The sequence below is a fragment of the Somniosus microcephalus genome, unplaced genomic scaffold (genome assembly GCF_052327205.1).
Source record: "Somniosus microcephalus isolate GS21.2 unplaced genomic scaffold, FLI_Smic_1.0 unresolved_chr1, whole genome shotgun sequence".
Taxonomy (NCBI): Eukaryota; Metazoa; Chordata; class Chondrichthyes; order Squaliformes; family Somniosidae; genus Somniosus; species Somniosus microcephalus.
The window spans coordinates 143,013,407-143,030,065 of NW_028225179.1; the positions used below are offsets into that span (position 1 = coordinate 143,013,407).

At 46.3% G+C, this 16,659-nt stretch overlaps 3 protein-coding genes and 1 pseudogene across 3 annotated transcripts; 2 read left to right on the forward strand and 2 right to left on the reverse strand.

Annotated features, from left to right (window-relative positions):
• Nucleotides 1–47: 47 nt before the first annotated feature.
• On the reverse strand, nt 48–458 carry LOC147096114 (histone H3-like). Its single transcript, XM_085974089.1, has one exon. It carries the CDS (start codon nt 456–458, stop codon nt 48–50), a length of 411 nt encoding a protein of 136 aa, XP_085830215.1.
• Nucleotides 459–1,261: 803 nt separating this feature from the next.
• LOC147096115 (histone H2B 8-like) lies at nt 1,262–1,757 on the reverse strand. The gene has a single exon (XM_085974090.1). The coding sequence runs from the start codon at nt 1,755–1,757 to the stop codon at nt 1,377–1,379; it is 381 nt and encodes a 126-aa protein (XP_085830216.1). The 3' UTR covers nt 1,262–1,376.
• A 10,903-nt stretch (nt 1,758–12,660) lies between these two features.
• Nucleotides 12,661–12,970, forward strand: LOC147096116 (histone H4-like; annotated as a pseudogene).
• Nucleotides 12,971–14,348: 1,378 nt separating this feature from the next.
• On the forward strand, nt 14,349–15,143 carry LOC147096117 (histone H1.4-like). The gene has a single exon (XM_085974091.1). The coding sequence runs from the start codon at nt 14,377–14,379 to the stop codon at nt 15,019–15,021; it is 645 nt and encodes a 214-aa protein (XP_085830217.1). The 5' UTR covers nt 14,349–14,376; the 3' UTR covers nt 15,022–15,143.
• The last annotated feature ends 1,516 nt before the right edge of the window (nt 15,144–16,659 follow it).

Genomic DNA, 16,659 nt, shown 5'->3' on the forward strand with positions numbered 1-16,659 from the left:
TAAGTTCCCGTTCCTCAAATGGGTCAAGATTGCCAGCGGCGGGAGGCTTAGGCGCGCTCGCCACGGATGCGCCGGGCGAGGTGGATGTCCTTGGGCATGATGGTGACCCGCTTGGCGTGGATGGCGCACAGGTTGGTGTCCTCGAACAGCCCCACCAGGTAGGCCTCGCTGGCCTCCTGCAAGGCCATGACGGCCGAGGTCTGGAAACGCAGGTCGGTCTTGAAATCTTGCGCGACCTCGCGTACCAGGCGCTGGAAGGGCAGTTTGCGGATTAGCAGCTCGGTGGACTTCTGGTAGCGGCGGATCTCCCGCAGAGCCACGGTGCCGGGCCGGTAGCGGTGAGGCTTCTTCACCCCGCCCGTAGCCGGGGCGCTCTTGCGGGCCGCCTTGGTAGCCAGCTGCTTGCGGGGAGCTTTGCCCCCGGTTGACTTGCGCGCCGTCTGCTTTGTCCTCGCCATTCTTCTCAAACTACTGCTGTTTCTCCGGGCTCCGGGCTGCGGCTTTTATAGCAGTCGCCGGCCGAGCCGCGCCTTCTGATTGGCTGCAAACACGGCAAATCTCTGCCTCTGATTGGCGCGTTTTTCAATCCACTCCAACTTCGGACACCAAAGAAAAAGGGAGGGAAAATGAACACCAACGAAAAAGGCGGCTTATAGAATAAGAGCACGGCTGTGAATCATACTCGTTATTGTTAAAATGATGGCCCTCTGTGGGACTGAATAACCACTGTTATTAAAATCATGGCATCTGTGGGATTGAATAATAATCATTATTGTTAAAATTATTGCATCTGTGGGATTGAATAATAATCGTTACAAATTATGGTTTCTGGGACTGAATAACAATTAAAACTATGGCATCTGTGAGACTAAATAATAATAATTGCTAAAAATTGTCATCTGTGCGACTGAATAATCATTTTAATTAAAATTATAGCGTCTGTGGGACTGAATAATCATTTAAATGGCATGTGAGACTGAATAATTCATTATTAAATTTGAATTATGGCAAATTGATCCTTTAAAATTACTGGTTCCAGATTTAATATCATTTTAGCTTGTCAGCGACCCGCTTCTAAATGAGTGTTGTACAAAACAGGGCAGTGACAATGCATCATTTTGTTATTGTTCAATTTCAATCTATTTTAAATTAACGATGTATTACAAAAACACATCACCAAAATCTGAACATACGACAAAAAAAAGAAACGGCGAGGGTTAATTAAATAAAGATAACTTTCATTTTTTTTGCTGTCCATATTTCAAATGTCATCAGTCAATCAGTCAAATGAAAATAAATAGCCCCTTCTGGATCTCGTGAGTGGCTCTGAAAAGAGCCTTTTGGTTGAGTTTTTAAGGTGGGAGGACCGAGAGGCTTTATTTGCAGCTGGTGTATTTGGTGACCGCTTTCATCCCCTCCGAGACGGCGTGCTTGGCCAGTTCCCCGGGCAGCAGGAGGCAGACGGCGGTCTGGATCTCCCGGGAGGAGATGGTCTGGCGTTTGCTGTAGCGGATCAGGCGGGAGGCCTCGCAGGCGATGCACTCGAAGATGTCGGTGATGAACGAGTTGATGACACTCATAGCCGAGGAGGAAATGCCGGTATCGGGGTGGACCTGCTTCAGCACCTTGTAGATGTAGATGCTGTAACTCAGCTTCCTGGTCTTCCTGCGCTTCTTGTCGCCTTTGGCCCGCTTCTTGGTGGCTACTTTCTTCGGCCCCTTTTTCGGGGCGATGCCCTTGGACGCCACTTCAGGCATGGTGAATGGATGCGAAGGTTTGTGATGGAGAAAGTCTCCCGGACGCGCTATTTAATAGCTAGGCGTATGCAACTGAGGAATCAGAAAGTGAAGGATTCCGATTGGTGAACCAGCGCATAAGTATCTATTGTGAGTTAGGAACAAGGGGTGCCAACTGGCCAATCAGAAACGCTCATGGTGTTGCAGCTTGTTTCAGGCACGTGGGGGAGAGTCTCCACATGGCTGCAGCTTGAACAATATATTACAATAGCAAAATACTGTGGATGCTGGAAATCTGAAATAACAGCAGAAAATGCTGGAAATACTTGATGAAGGGTCCCAGACCTGAAACGTTAACTCTGTTTCTCTCTCCACGGATGCAGCCTGGCCTGCTGAGTATCTCCAGCATTTTCTGTTGAAAAATATATTTTTGGTACCATACGTTGCCCTGTTAAATTGCAGACTGCTTGCCTGACATTGATCCAGCTGAATGTTGGGAAGACTGAAGCCATCGTCTTCGGTCCCCGCCACTAACTGTGTCCCCACGCCACCGACTCCCTCCCTCTCCCTGGGCAGCTGGCTGAGCCAGACTGTTCGCAACCGCGGTGTCATATTTGAACCCCCACCCCCCTCAGATGAGCTTCCAACCACATATCCACGCCATCACTGAGACCGCCTATTTCCGCCGCCAGTACATCGCCCGACCCCGCCTCTGCCTCAGCTCATCTGCTGCTGAAACCCTCATCCATGCCTTTGGTACCTCTAGACTTGACTATTCCAACGCACTCCTGGTCGCATAGGCAGTGGAGAGGTTGTGCTGGGTGGTGGAGAGGTTGTGCTGGGTGGTGGAGAGGTTGTGCTGGGTGGTGGAGAGGTTTTGTGAGGTGGTGGAGAGGTTGTGCTGGGTGGGGAGAGGTTGTGCTGGGTGGTGGAGTGATTGTGCTGGGTGGTGGAGAGGTTGTGCGAGGTGGTGGAGAGGTTGTGCTGGGTGGTGGAGAGGTTGTGCTGGGTGGTGGAGAGGTTGTGCTGGGTGGTGGAGAGGTTGTGCTGGGTGATAGAGAGGTTGTGCTGGGTGGGGAGAGGTTGTGCTGGGTGGTGGAGTGGTTGTGCTGGGTGGTGGAGGGGTTGTGCGAGGTGGTGGAGAGGTTGTGCGAGGTGGTGGCGAGGTTGTGCTGGGTGCCATCAGCGCAAATGTGGCAATTGACCCCCATATCTTTGGATGATGTCACCAAGCGGCAGCCTGCAGGTGAAGAAGAGGAGAGGGTCAAGATGGATGCTCGGGGGCCTCCTCAGATGATGGTGCGAGGATGGGAAGAGAAGCCATTGATAGAGATGCTGTGGCTGCATTCACAAAGGTTGGAGTAGAAACAATTGAGAGCTGTCCCCCTGAGCTGGACAATGGAGGCAAGCTGTTGCAGGACAATGATGGAATCTCAAAGGTTACAGAGAGATTGAGGAAGGTCAGGAGTGATAGAACGTCACGGTCACAGTTACAGAGAATGATGTTCATGACGTTTGTTAGGGCTGTTTGGGTGCTGTGAATTGTATTTCTGGACCAACCAACTTTATAATCCTTAAATTCAATGAAGTCTGTCCAGAAACCTCACTTCAAAAGACATTGAGGGCAAAATTGGACTTGGACATGCCACAAGCTCTATACCCTTAATATCAACTCCATCCCCTGCCCAGTCATTAGCTCAGGTGAATCAGACTGTTTGCAACCACAGCATCCTAGTCAACCCTTAGCTGAGCTTCCAACTGCATAATCTCTCCATCACAAAGACCATCTACTTCTACCTACATAACGCTGCCCACCTCTGACCCTGTCTCAGCCCATCTTCCACTGAAACCCTCATCTATTTCTTTTGTCACCCCCATACGTGACTATTCGAATGATCTCTTGGCTAGCCTTCAATCCCCCACCCTCCATAAACTTCAGCTCATCCAAAGTATGTCTGCCCATATCTTATTCCGCACTAAATCCCATTCACCCAGTCTTCACTGACCTACATTGACAACTGATCCCTCAACATCTCATATTTAAAATTCTCAGCCTGGTACTGCATCATCTAATGTGTGAAGATCCCAGGTGTCATCCCCTGTCCAGGTTCTGTTAGTTGCACTTGGTGTGGAGTATTTTAAACCAACACTCGACACAAGGTTTTCAGATCGATAGTCAAGCCGTCTTTATTACACCGGTGGGGAGACAATCTGCTCTGTCTTAGCCAGACTTCTCCAAATTGTTACAGCAAGCATTACATTTTTATACATCCAAATAAGCATGGTGGCCTCATGCACAATTCATTCCTGCAACCTGATTGGATCTTGGCCCACATGCACCTTCACGGATTGGGTTACATGTTCTAAGGTAAACATGTGCAAGCTGCATACTCAATCAATCACTCAAACTGCTGAACGCTGATTAAAAAATAACTTGGAAGCATTGTGACCCAGATAACAAAACCATAAGGGCAGCTGAATTGCTAGGCACCATGTCTCAACTGAGTTGTTTTTAGTCTCAAAGGTCGGCTTTCTTGACCACACCTTATGGATGTGGTCTTTCATGTCAGCAACTGCCTCTCTTACACCATTCTGTGAGCTGCCAGCGATGTTATTTTAACTCTTTCCCCACTTCACACTCAATCAGGACAACAGCCGTGGTGCTACAATTTGCCCGAGAGCGTCGCAAGGGTTCTACTTGAAATGTATTTTGGGGAGAATCAATCCAATTCCTAATGCCTATAAATTGACACAAAAGCACAAAAGTTTACATTTTCCTAGTTGCTGGTGGTGACGAAACTCAACCATTACATGTACATATTGGAAAATTGCAAGCGATATGCATTGGCGATGGGTGAGTATTCCGCGCTATTAGAATATACTCGGAAGATTACCCTAAATTGGCAGTCTCACTATCTCCGACTCCACTAGCTCAGCAGGTTTATCTAGTGAGTAGTGGAATCATATGGGCAAGAAAAGTCCACAGGTTTAATCCCAGGTCTATGCTGACTTAATGGATCTCAACGGGTATTGTGGCTACAATTGACCTCACTACTACGGGGTTTGGGGGGCTGGAAATTGCTTCTGATCACTATTCAGCATATCCTACTGGAAAGTGCGTGTGTGTAGATGATGAGTAAACAGGATCAAGCTCAGTCGTGAGATACTCGTGAGATGCCTCCACCCTCATCAGACAGCCAGCCAACATTGATTATCAGGACGTGGATGATAAGCTGGATGACAACAAGTTTAACGAAAATTGTCACCCTCAAGTCATAAGGTTGGCAGTAGGGGTGGGGGGGGGCGGTTCTCTTGTGATTCTGGGGTGCCCAGTGTAAAATGGGATGCCAGGCAAACGCCAGCTAAATCCATTGAATCAAATGGATTTTCATGAATATTTGACAAGGTAAGAAAGAGCATTAGTGCTGGGAAAATCCAACATTTTCCACTTGTGGTACCCAGCATTGGCATCAAGCATTGGGTGTATAGTATGATTAGATACAGAATAAAGCTCTGCTCCAAGAAGGTGCCTCAGCCTCGGTGCCAGAGGAAGACCCCCTACGGAACCAATGTGGTATTTTCTATTTCCCACATCAACCTCCAGTGGTCTCTCTGAGTGAGATAGCCAATTCTGCACCGAATTATGCGGCCGTTTTGTGCTGTGGTTGGCGGGGGAAGGGGGTCGCGGGGGGGGGGGGGGGGGGGGGGGCGGGGGAGGTGTCGGGGGTGGGGGGGGGACATGACCACATAGAATTGGGCCCAAACTCATTTCACAAGCAACAGAGGTGACGTCTTGGTTTTGAACTCCAGTCCCAGAGCTGAAAGGCCAATGTCTTCTGGGTGAGGTCCACTGTACCACCTAGTTCTGTTAGTCATTGAAACACTTTACAATACTAATACCACTCACAGAGAATCCTTCAAGCCCTCTCCCCTGCCCAAGCTGTCCTGGATAATAAGTTCCTCAAGGAACCTTCTTTCTAACTTGCCTCCTATTATCTCAAATGGACATTATTTATATATATATAAATATATATATAGCTATAGATATAAATATACAGATATAAAATATATATTTCTAGGTATGTATTTTACCAAAGCAGAATAAACAGCTACCTTGTTTGCTTACTAGAAATAGTCACAAAGTAAATGTAAATGTAAAATTTACTTTACCAGCCTCATTTACTGAGCACCAGTTACAACAAGAGTTCACATTTATCTGAAGTAATTAATTTTTCTTAAAAAACATTTTATTTCCTCCTTTTTCATTGAAATCTAGATGATTTTGTAAGAGGAGGCACATGGGAATTGTGTGGAATGACAGCATTGTCACTATGGTTAGCATGATCAGTCCATTGTGATCTTATTAATGGTGAAGTACAATATTCGCTCGGTGATCCTTCTCCCACTAATAGCCTTTAATCTCTCTCTCTCTCTCTCTTTGTTGTAACCTCCCTGATCGCTCTTTACTTTATCGATACTATTGAGTATGCGAAAATTGATGGGCAGGAAAAGACCAGCTGGTCCATTTTAGCCTGCCCCACAGACAATGGTGGAGCATCATGACTAAACTCCTCCCCTCGCCCTACCCTGTTCAGGACCGCAAAACCTGAAAACAAGAGTGCCTGTCTTTATTTTATATGATTTTAATTCAGGTGCAAAAAGGAGACTGCTCTCTCTTAATTAGGTTTCAAAGTGGAAGACTGGAGGCAGTCACTCATGGATCAGGTCAAAATGGCTTTTGTTCAGAAATCGATTAAGATAAAGATACTTTGATGCCTTACGCACGAGGATTTAAAGTCTTAATGTATGCAACTTTAACAGAGAAGATGTAGGGCGGATCGTTTTCCTCCTGCAGGTGAGGTACTCAATTGCCTGGGCCCAACGAATACAGAAAAATCGGGTGGGGGACGAGCGTACTGTCATAACGGAACCTGCCCTATTTTCTATTCATCTGTTTCTAAGGAGTTGCCAAGGTGAAGATTGTTAAATAGTCAATCCAGTTTGTATATACAGCAAGATTGGTTATTGTATTGTTGGTATTTGCTTATCTCCCTGCTTCTGTGTATTATTATATCTGTAAATAAATCTGATCAAGTAGTTTAGACTGTATACCCACGGTCTAGTGGTGTGAAACTTTCTGCCTTCTGATGTGATAGATGGTGGGCATCCACAGATCCTCCAGTACCCGAGTTACTGAAGTCTGGGTTAATTATTCGACCTGGGCTATGGGTAACTTAACACAGGGGAAAATCTAGATGCAAGTTTTAGTTAATAAGATGCTTTGTCTGCTTATGAAAACTGTCTTCCAGCTCTTTTCATGAGTAGAGGTGTTGGGAAAAAATCCAATCTACGACACTCCTTGCTACCTGTTACAAATTTTTGGGATATTCTCTTGTGCTCAGTAACAGCGGTCTCTCCCATAAGCAGACCCTGCATCACGTGTGATTAGGAGTTTAACTTAACTGCCCAATATCTAGCCATACAATAAAATAGCCTGGGGTGGAGAGGGGTCATAACAATGAAACCCCTCGTTGTATATACTTGATACTGTAACCTATCCTCATGTGCAATTCTCCTATCTTTTGGAAGGCCGATTAATTTCCCCTCCCACACCATCAACATCATGGGGTGGGAGGGTCACCATTGAGCAGAAGCTTTACTGGACCAGCCATATGAGCAACGTGGTTTCAAGAGAAGGACAGAGACTGCACATTCTGTGATGAGTAGCTCACGTCTTGACTCCTCAAAGCTCCTCCGCCATCTATCTGCAAGGCTCATGTCAGGAGAGTAATGGAATACTTGTCACTAGCCTGGATGGGCGCAGCTGCAACAACACCAAGGAACTCAAAACTGTATGGAAAAGGACAATTCTGCTTGATCAGTGCCCCGTCACTGATTCAGTATCTACACCAGAGCGCTTTGGCTGCGATTTGTACTATCGACAGGATGCACATCATCAACGCACCCAGCTTATTTCAACAGCACCTCCCATCCCCGTGACCTATCAGAGGATAAAGCAGTAATATTATGGGAACATCATCACCTCCCTCTTCACTTTGAAGTCACACAACATCTTGACTCGGACATATACCATCGTTACATCATCATCACTGGTCCAAAGTCTTGGAATTCTATAACCAACACCATCAAGGGAACAACATCACCACAAGGACTGCTGCAGTTCAAGGAGAAGGCTCATCGCCACAACTTCGGGGTAACCAGGGATGGGCAATAAAATGTGGCTTTGCTGGCATCACCCTCATTCTGAGAAAATAAAAAATAATGTTGTGGAAGCCAAACCTGGAAGTAACAAGAAAGAAAGAAAGAACTTGCATTTATATAGCTTCTTTCAGAACATTCCACAGCCAATTAATTGCAGTGTAGTCACTGCCATTTCGTAGGCAAGTACGACAGCCAATCTGCACACAGTAGGGTCCTACAAACAATAATAAGATAAATTGTTTTACTAATGTTAGCTGAGGGAGAAATGTTGGCCAGGGCTGCAGGAGAACTCCTCTGCTCTTCTTCAAATAGTGCCATGGGATCTTTTGCATTCACCTGAACAATTAATTTTATTCTCAGGATGCGGGCGTCATCGGCAAGGCCGGCATTTATTGCCCATTCCTAATTGCCCTCGAGAAGGTGGTGGTGAGCCACCTTCTTGAATACAACGGAGTGGCTTGCTTGGCCATTTCAGAGGGCAGTTAAGAGTCAACCACATTGCTGTGGGTCTGGAGTCACATGTAGGCCAGACCGGGTAATGATGGCAGATTTCCTTCCCTAAAGGACATTAGTGAACCAGATGGGTTTTTACAACAATCTGGTAGTTTCATGGTCACCGTTACTGATACTATCTTTTTATTCCAGATTTTTATTTAATTTTACTGTATTTAAATTCCCCAGCTGCCGTGGTGGGATTTCAACCCATGTCTCCAGATCATTAGTCCTCAGTTAAACATCTCACCTGTAATACAGCACCTCCAACAGTGCAGCGCTCCCTCAGTACTACACAGAAGCCTTGGTCTAGATTGTATGCTTAAGTCCCGGGAGTGTAGCTTGAACCTTTTGATTCAGAGGTGAGGGTGCGACCAATGAGCCAAGTTGGCCAAAGTGTGGATAAGAGTTTCAACAGCAGTAGTGCAAAGGAAGAAACTGAAACAGATGATGTTGTGGAGGTGGAATTAGATACTCCGGGTGATGCATATAAAATGAGGTTTGAAGTACAGTTCAGGGTCAAACATGGCATCATATTTAGGCTGAATAAACAACCCAGGGTGGGGATGGTATGGGCGCTAAGGAACAGTTCTTAATGGGAGCCAAACAGAATTGGGTTTGGTGTTAAGCTGTGGGAAGTTCTACTTTATTCATGACTAAATGTCGAGTGAGCAGTCAAACAGCACAGTGGTGGCTGAAGAGCTAAAGGTGGTACAGCTTACTGTCACCAACATACACATGGAAGTTGACCCACACGTCGAAGGATGATGCCACTGAGAAGAAGCATGCGGCCACGAACCTTGAGTTAGCCACGCCGGCCAGAAGGTATCTGGCTATGTGCTGGGACAGATTGGACTGCAGTGGAACCAAGTGAGGGCGGACCAGACAGGAGATGGTAGAGGAGGAGGGAGTGATTAATCGTGTGGTGCCTTGCAAGAGGTCAAGGAGGGGTTGCGCGCCACAGTTAGAAAGAACATAATTGGTAACCTTGTCCAGGGACATCACTGCTGTGAGGACTGAAAGCACTTAAATAAGAAATAACCATGGAGTTGGGCAGTGACAATACATTTGAAGACCTTGGAGATGAAAAGAAAGGTAGGGAAGAATCAGATCTTCAAAGTGTTCACCGTTGTAGACAACCTCAGGATATGGAGCAAAAGGGCTAATACTAAATATATTTATTCATACTAAATTATCAAGGGAGAAGACAATCCCTCCTAAAGTCTAATAATATAAAGGTGCATTGTTGAAAAATGGTTCTTCAGAAACTATATATTACATAGGATATACAGCACAGAAACAGGCCGCAATAAACAGGTTTGGAGGAATATTATGAGCATAATTTGAGGCCATTGAGATTAATGAGCACTTTTGACGGTTAAACTCGTTCCCGCGGCCAGTTTTTGAAAATTCAAATCTCCCAACGGTAAACCGTTTGTGATGCAACAGGGAACCTCATTTGCATAAGCGGATTGAAGATATCGCCCAAAACTGCCCGGCCACAGCCAATCAGAAATCAGCATAAGGGTGACCGCTTTTTAACCAATGGTGTCAAAGCACGCCTGACTGAGGCATGTGTCGTAGTTTCAACCGGGCAGCGACCCAGCGATTTCACAAACTTGAGTCACATAAAAGATATCAGCGGGGAAATCACTGGGAGATGGGCCAGGATATCGCAAAAAACGCAGGAATACACATGTTTTGTTTTTCAATTCTCCTGATCACATTTGAATTTATTGCCAGGCGCCTTTCTTGCCCTTGCACCGTGCGGTCCCGTTAGCGTCGCATTCCTTTTTTTGAAATTACTAAACTCGATGCCAACATTTCAGTCCACGTTTCCCAAACGGTTTTATTGTGTCACTGCTGGATTTATTAAAGTAAAAATTCCAGCTGGAGTAGCAGTGCCCGTAGTGCGATTTCACTTTAAAAGGTCTTTATTTTCTGATCACCAATTTCCGAACAGCCTAAAGTGCCCTTCGGGGAATGAATTCCGCGATGTTGCCGAAAAATCTGACGGATCCTATAGGATTGGTCTGGGAAAACTTTTCACTGGGAAGCTTAGCTTTGATCGTTTCAAAGACCAAAAATGTTGGCAACTCCGAGGAATTCTTATTCCATCCTCGTCCCGTGGCGAGGTTAATCTAATTTCGCCAGACACTGACTAAACTATCCCGAAACTGTTGGGAGAATTTGAGACCATGGTCTCGAATCACAGCAACATCCACTGTTATAATGCTGCCCTGGCGGTCTTTTTCGTTTGCAATGAGGAGAAACTGAACATCAATTTTAAGGTCAGGCACTTGGCACTTTCATTCTTAACCAAATAAGCATTGTACTAAAACACTTTGGATGCATTAAATTAAGTTCAGGTACATGGACTAATATTTCCTCTCCAATCTCAGTCAAATAACAGTTGGTTTAAATGTGTCCGCGTTCTCATTTATTTGTTGGAGGCATCTAGTGACAACAGTGTTGCTAATAGCCGTTTCTAACCCAAACCCTAATCCCAACCATTAACCCCTATCTTTAACCCTAATCCTAACACCCTATAACCCCAAGCACTAACACTTACCCTAACACCCAAGCCTTAACACCCTAGCCCCAATTCCTAACCTTAAGCACTAACTTCTAACACTTACCCTAACCCCTAATCATTGACCATAACACTAATTCCTAAATCCCACTGCGTCAATAGTGCAATGCAGGGCCAGCTGTGGCAACACTTACATTTGTATTTTGTCTTTTCTTTTCTTTCACAACTATGTATATGTCAAATCGAACATCTTTATCTTTTATGCATACAAGTGCGCACATTTAAAACTTACTTGCCGATTCCTTGATGTTTCTAACTGACCTAAGATCCACGTCCATATGTGTCCCCGGGTGTTCGCTTTATGTGTAATCTGGGCAAAGAGCCAAGTCCCAAAACAGCACGGTTGAAGAGATGAGGTGAATCAAGAATAGTGGTTGGGTGACACCAAGTTGGTGATTTAAGAACCTGTAGAATATAAGAGGAAAGAAAGGCTACAGAGTACGAAATTCCACAAAGTCTAGGTCCTGCATAAGAATTAAAGAGACTAGGAGACGGTGCAATGAATCTTGAGTCAATCACTGAGGATGCAGGAAGAGGAAGGTGTTTAGGATGGTCTATTTGGAACTTAGGAGGAACAAGACAGGGAAGATCAGCGGGACAATTACTGCAATAGTTTCAGCAAAACAGAGAAAGCTCCAAAAGGTTATATAGAGAGGGGGAGTTGAAGATGTAAGAATGAATGCCTAAATAATGTCAAACATTGTTTCCTTATATTCTCTTCAGGATTATGATGATTGAAGACCACTGCGGAGTTGGAAGCTGTATTCAGGTTTTAGATGGAATTGGTCCTGATGGAGTTAAGAGGTTGAACTGTACAAAGACTCAAAAGAGGAGGTCAGGCTTCTTGGAGGCAGCTTTAGCTTTTGAAAGTTTGTGAGATTTTCTTGAAAACGAGGAAGATGGTGTGGCCAAGAATGAAAATGTAATCACTAAAAATCAGTTCTCGAGCTGTGTAATAAGGCAAGAAAACTGCCAGTAAACCGGCCGTGCTCAAAATAAACACGTTGGTAATAATAGATTTGTCCAGTTACTTTCACTTTAACCGTTAACTTGAGAGTTCACAGTTTCTTCTTTTAGAAAGTAAGGACGGGAGGGGGGTTGTTGGAAGGGAGGTGGAAATTGCCGTTCTTCGAGAGAAAGTGAACACCAGGAAAAGGAAAGATAATTTGTGAGATGAACACGTGACTTAGCCTTGAAAAATCAGAACCATGATTTGATTTGTTGTTCCACCTCTAAAATTTACAATTGGAGTTGAGTCTCAAGTTTCATTCGTTACTGAATGAGGGTCTCAGATTCGCTTTAAAATGTGCATTTATGTTGTTGTTAATGCGCCAGAATAAATGTAATCCGTTTCGTTCTCACGTTATTGGAGGGTTTTTTTAAAGTCTGCTATAGATCAACAGATTACTGCTTGCTTAACTATGAATATTTGATCAGCAATTTCGAAACATGAAGTTGAGTGTCAATTTCTTGACGGCAAAAAAGAAGGCGAGTTGTCGCGGTGTCCGCTGACTCCGCCCCTCTTTGGTTCTTCAACCAGGTCCGCAGCAACAGTATAAAAGAAGGTCGGCTGGTGCCTTAACTTGATATTAGAGAATTACTGATTGTGCTGGCAGTATGTCTGGTAGAGGCAAAGGTGGCAAAGGTTTGGGTAAAGGTGGCGCTAAGCGTCACCGCAAAGTCCTCCGAGACAATATCCAGGGAATCACCAAGCCCGCCATCCGCCGCCTGGCTCGCCGAGGGGGTGTAAAACGCATCTCCGGCCTCATCTATGAGGAGACTCGCGGGGTGTTGAAGGTTTTCCTAGAGAACATCATCAGGGACTCGGTCACCTACACTGAACACGCCAAACGCAAGACGGTCACTGCCATGGATGTGGTTTATGCCCTGAAGCGCCAAGGACGGACTCTATGGGTTCGGTGGTTGAAAATGGGACAAGAAAAATCCTCGGCAGAAAGGCTCTTTTAAGAGCCACTAATTGTTTCTCGGAAAAGACGCCTTGTGGATTGGAGGGATACATTACTGACTATTTTGAGGATTTCGATACCAGTGGGAAAAAATGCTGTTATCCTAACACATAACCCTGAACACTCCTAGTTTGGGCATTTTAACCCCAATCAATAACTTCACAATCATTGTGGAGACAGGAGTCCTGTCTACACACTGAGGACACCCTCCTTCGTGTTGTGTGGCACTACCACTGCTAAATGGGATAGATTCAGAACAGATCCAGCAGTTCAAAACTGGGAATCCATGAGGCGCTGTGGGCCTTCAGCAGCAGAAGAATTGTATTCAACCACAATCTAACCTCATGGCCCGGCATATCCCTCACTCTACCATTACCATCAAGCCAGGTGACCAACCCTGGTTCAATAAGGAGTGTAGAAGAGCATGCCAGGAGGACCATCAGGCATACCTAAAAATGAGGTGCCAACCTGGGGAAGCTGCAACACAGGACTACATGCATGCTAAAAAGCGGAAGACAGGGCTAAGCGATCTCACAATCAATGGATCAGATCAAAGCTCTGCAGTCCTGCCACATCCAGTCGTGAATAGTGATGGACCATTAAACAACTAACGGGAGGAGGCTCCATGAATATCCCCAACCTCATGATGGTGGGGCCCAGCACGTGAGTGCAAAAGGCAAGGCTGAAGGGTTTGAAACCATCCCATCTTCAGCCAGAAGTGCCGAGTGAATGATTCATATCGGCCTCCTTCCGAGGTCCCCACCATCACAGAAACCAGTCTTCAGCCAATTCGATTCACTCCACGTGATATCAAGAAAGACCTCAACGCACTGGATACAGCAAAGGCTATGGGCCCTGACAACATCCTGGCTATCATGCTGAAGACTTGAGCTCCAGAACTAGCTGCGCCTCTAGCCAAGCTGTTCCAGTACAGCCACAACACTGGCATCTGCCCTCCCGTGCATGCCAGAGAGCACGCAATCCCAGGCTGGCCAGGCAGCAGTGAAAGAGCTACGCAAGTCCTTTGGAGAATTCAGCTGCCAGGCAGTACAGCTGCAGATTGCTGTATGTCATAGAATCATAGAAAGGATGGAGTGTGAAGAAGAAGCAGCCTGGGGTAGGAGCGGAGCCGGCGCTAGATTTTCCCCGCGGCCCGACGTCATTGGACGGCGAGAAAGCACAAACTCGATGGGCGGGGCCTGGGCGGGACAGGTGGGGGGGGCCTGGGCGGCGGGTTGAGTCTAACGCGTCCGCACCACGGCTTTAAGAGGCGCCGGCCCGGCGGCCGAAGGCACAGAGCAGCCGCCGGCGGGAGTGGGGAAGGAGGGAGGAAGTGAAAAGAGTTATAAGCAGCCGCGCGGACTGAATGGTGGACAGAGATCCAAGTGGGCTGGGGGTGGCTCCATTCCTCCGGCCTCCTACTCCTCATGCGGACGAGGCGGAGGCGCTGGACAGTGCGGTGACGGCGAAGAAGAAGCGGCGGCCCTACCGCCACAAGAAGTTCAGTTGCACGGTGGCCGAGCAGATCATGAAGGCGGTGGCGAACACCAAACACCGCAGCGGCCTCTCGGTGGCCGCCATAAAGAAGATGCTGTCTGCCAGCGGCTACAAGCTGGGCCGAAACGACTCGCGGCTGAACCGGGCCGTCCGGAGCCTGGTGACCAAAGGCTCGCTGGTGCAGACGGCCAGTGCTAGCGCCGGCTCGGTTGGGCTCAGCAAGAAGCTGGAGATTGCGGCGGGGAAGAAGGAGGTGGTGCCGGGCAAGGAGGTCTCCAGGAGGACGTTGGTGGTCAAGAGACGGGCTAAGAAGTCCAAACCGCCGTCGGCGGGCAGGAAGAACCGCATGTCGCTGAAAAAGAAGGGCAGGCGCGGCAGAAACCCCGCCACCGTCTTCCGAAAGGCGGACAAGTGGAGAGCGGCGAGGATGCGGAGGGCGGCCAGGCGCCCGACTGACGCCACATCCACAAAAACCCCGCCGGCCAGCGTCAAATCGAAAAACTTGGCAGTTTAAAAGACCGGCTCTTTCCAGAGCCACTAACTCGGGATAAAGGGCCGCAACAAGTCATACTATTAACTTAAAATGTAGCAGGCATATGTGTTGAAAGTTTGATTTAATAAAGGGGCAAATTAAAATTGAAGCATATGTATTTCTTTGTAAATAAAACCACCCATGAGACAGTAAGCCCGTTTGCCATTTCCCATGTCTTTAATGAATTCTTCCAGTCGCCAATCGGATTTCCAGTTATCGGAGCTGCGAACGTCTCTCTAGTTATAACTTCTCGGGAACCACTGCGACACATCTTCGTGGTCATAACAAATGATCCAAATTCATGTAGTTAACTTCAATCCACAAGCTGTTGAGAAAAGGCTGTTGAAAGGGTCTTTTTCTCGACACAGATACCTCTTCGGATTATTCAAACCCATTTTAGTCCATTCACCCAGGAACAATCTATTGTCCCACAGCACGTCGAGTTCTTAAATCATTCCCAAGTATTTTCCCCATGCTTGGTTCACAAGAATTTCCTGACGGTTCTAAATTTACCTGTTCCTAGTTCTGACCTGCGTTTGTTCAGTTCAGTTTGAAGGGATATTCCAGATTTACCCTTTTCTAAAGCTTTTACTATCGTATAGACCCCTTAATGACTGATTTCAGACATGCTGATTTTAAACCTTTTCCGGGTAGATATGTAAAATTGTATAGTTTTTTCTTAAATTGTGTAAAAAGTGAGCTAGAGATACAATTAGAATAGGTCTTTATGTCCTATTATAACAACACGCCAGGAGTAGGAAAGGCACACTTATATAAATCAGATCTGCGGATCCTGGATTATATTTATGTAGAAATAGATCGATGATCTCAATAAAATCAGAAAATATAACGCGAAGATTATACGTAAAAACTGTCACCCCTAAGAATGAGAAAAGCCGACATTTGCCGTAAATTCTATATACACTAAGCCAGGACCGGCTACTGTGCAAACAGGAGAGAGAAATGTAGTGCGAGAACATTTGTCCACGAATAACTCAATCTCAGGGCTTTTCTTGTCTCCAATGACTAGGGAACAAGTATCAGTTATAAATGAACGAAGGATGACTAAACCTCCATCAAAAGGCCACCCGTGCGAAAGACTGTCTGGACCCAGCCCCCACTTATGATTGGTATGGTAAAAATGTCATCATTGATACAGGGAATGAAAGAAAAGTGGTTGAAATTACAGACTAGTCAAATGGTCCTTTATTTTATCCATGCTCTACTTCCGCAGGAGTGACTGCACCGCGGCACAATACAGCAATGAAAAAACGCAGATGTTTTGTGACTTAAGATGTTTTGTGACGTCGCGGTGCTGCAGGGGACCCGCTGAGCTCACTCCCACATTGTAAAAGCCTAACCCGCCCTGGAGCATCAAATCCCCCCTCTCCCAGCAACAGCATTGTAGCACCATGAGAAACAGAGAGGGATGAACTTCAACTTCAGCTGGGGCGCAAAACGAGCGGTAGCGGATCGGCCGTTTCGCTCCCCCCGCCGAAGTCGAATTTCACGCCCCCCTGCCCCCGATATTTAACTTCCACTATTAGTAAATTGTCACAGTTTGTTAGTTTCAATTTGGAGAGGGACAGTTTTCCATCTCCCTCGTCACAAGAGTATTCA

What these genes read in the sequence shown, in the direction of transcription:
- LOC147096114 (XM_085974089.1), bottom strand. Translation starts at nt 458, where the DNA reads ATGGCGAGGACAAAGCAGACGGCGCGCAAGTCAACCGGGGGCAAAGCT.
- LOC147096115 (XM_085974090.1), bottom strand. Translation starts at nt 1,757, where the DNA reads ATGCCTGAAGTGGCGTCCAAGGGCATCGCCCCGAAAAAGGGGCCGAAG.
- LOC147096117 (XM_085974091.1), top strand. Translation starts at nt 14,377, where the DNA reads ATGGTGGACAGAGATCCAAGTGGGCTGGGGGTGGCTCCATTCCTCCGG.